This window comes from Trachymyrmex septentrionalis, unplaced genomic scaffold, assembly GCF_001594115.1.
Source record: "Trachymyrmex septentrionalis isolate Tsep2-gDNA-1 unplaced genomic scaffold, Tsep1.0 scaffold155, whole genome shotgun sequence".
Lineage (NCBI taxonomy): Eukaryota > Metazoa > Arthropoda > Insecta > Hymenoptera > Formicidae > Trachymyrmex > Trachymyrmex septentrionalis.
In genome coordinates this window covers 69728-71816 of record NW_017304705.1, presented here as the reverse complement: position 1 = coordinate 71816, position 2089 = coordinate 69728, and the positions used below count along the sequence as shown (strand labels likewise).

Genomic DNA, 2089 nt, shown 5'->3' with positions numbered 1-2089 from the left:
ATATATATATATACATATAGCATTTTTTTCTTGAAATTATTTATTATTATAGATTAGGTGTAATTTTACTTTATACTTTATAAAAGAGCAGATTGAAGATTTAAAGTGACAATGAAATGTTGTTTTATTTTTGTGAAAGTGAGTGACTTTTTTTGCAAAATAAACAAATGTATGTCATGAAAAAAGAGAAGGAATAAAATGATAACTGCAAAATGATAAAAATGTAAAAAATGTAGAAAGGTCTAAAACAGAATAAGGAAACAAATATGAAAGATGAGATAATAATAAATAAATAGTAAATAAAATGCTGAAAATACTGAGCTCAGATCTCGTGCTTTTCAGTTTGCAGGACGTTCCACCATGGGACGTATTCGAATGTTATCCTCCTTCATCAGAAAGTGGATCTATGCAAAATAACAGATTTTTCGAGATCGTCATTTGGATCTTAAAGATATTCATTTATGGATTGTTATTTATTATCGTTTTTTGTAGCGGTATCGTATCTAAATTATTTGTTCTATTGGCCACCGCGCAACTACGGAAAAATCAATCCTTGCCCTTTTGTAATCATAATGAAGGTAAAATTTTAATTTAAAGAGCGTTTAAATTGAAAATTTACGTAACAAAACAAATTGAAAAGTACAAATATTTGCATTTCTTTTATCCAAAGAAAAGTGTAGAATTTTTTAAATTTAGTCTTGTAAAAGTTTTAAAATTGTAAACATTTGCAGAGGTGCAGATTGCGCACATACGAAATGTTAAAATATAGGATTTCAAACAATTGTCAAAGTTTTACTAAAATATTAAATCGAATAAAATTAACAAATTAAATTAAATAAGTTAAAATAATTAATCCTAAAGAGAGGTATAGGAATTGATATTTGTAATTGAAAGGATTGAATAGTAACAAATAATAGTTAAAAGAATCCTGTTGAATCAAGTTGAAAAGATAGTTTACAAAAATTTATACAATAATATAATATCGAGGACATACTATAATATTTTGAAGATTATTTATTACGTTATTATATTATATTAGTAATCACGTTAATATATAAAAAAAATCACATTTTGTTATTAATTATGTTACGTTAATTATTTCATGAGGAGAGAGAAGAAAGTAATTTTTTTTTATCGAATATATTCTTTCATACTCTAAAATTCTTGAATATTCCTTAGAATTAGAAGAGCTTTTTACCGAATATACGCAAGATGGCCGTATAAAATGGACGTGGTGTTTGATTTTCATATATCTCATACCAGAATGCATCGGGATATTAAACACCTTATGGCATTATCTATTCAAAAGAAAACCAAGGATGCCAAAGAAACGGAATATTTTACTTATGATCTTGATAGATACTCTTCACACGCTCGGTTTAGTATTGTTAACTTTTATCATTCTACCAGAAATCGGTGCAGTGCAAGGTGCCGCGATCTTCTGTTGCCTATGTTTCGTACCAGGATTGCTGAGTAAGTGCGCATAATTAATTTACGAAGTCCTGGGCTAGTATTCATAGTCGGGGTTCTTATTTTAAGATTATCTTAAATAATGTATCTTAAGATAATAATACGGCTTTCTGATTGGTTCATGACGTCTTAAGACTGTATTAAGACCGTCTTAAATATAAGATCTGACTGTGAATACAGGTCCTAAAAATTAGAAGGTTTCAATAGCAATCGTCTTCTTGACTCTTTTCAATTTTGCTTTAACTTACCGTTACTATGCTAGTTATCAACACTCTATTAAAAATTACAACGGTAAAAACTTTTGTTTCTGCTACATATCATACGATTCCGAAATTACTTGTCATAATACATTTAAATACAACTTAAATTGTTAATATTTAATAGATCTACTTTCGCGAAATGAAGAGAGCCGTAATATATCAGCAATTAAATTAAGATTACTAAAAATTTTTGATGCTCTGGCATTGATCGCCCAAGTCAGCGGGATGTTGTGGCCTTTGATTCTTACTATCGAGCACGACGTCGATAAAACGTTGATGTGGATTACTCCCGTTGCTCTTGCTTTGTGCTCAAGTCGCTGGTGGAACAATTTTGTATCGACTCATAGCAACGTTGGTAT

The 2089-nt window shown here is 29.1% G+C and overlaps 1 protein-coding gene across 2 annotated transcripts in view; it reads left to right on the top strand.

Annotated features, from left to right (window-relative positions):
- The window catches only part of LOC108745891, a 19181-nt gene that overhangs the window by 2274 nt on the left and 14818 nt on the right, over positions 1–2089 (top strand). For both annotated transcript variants that reach the window (XM_018482297.1, XM_018482296.1), the window contains exons 2-4: positions 343–578; positions 1180–1473; positions 1855–2085. In XM_018482297.1, the coding sequence (XP_018337799.1) occupies positions 343–578; positions 1180–1473; positions 1855–2085 (761 nt within the window). The remainder of the gene's footprint in view (positions 1–342; positions 579–1179; positions 1474–1854; positions 2086–2089) is intronic.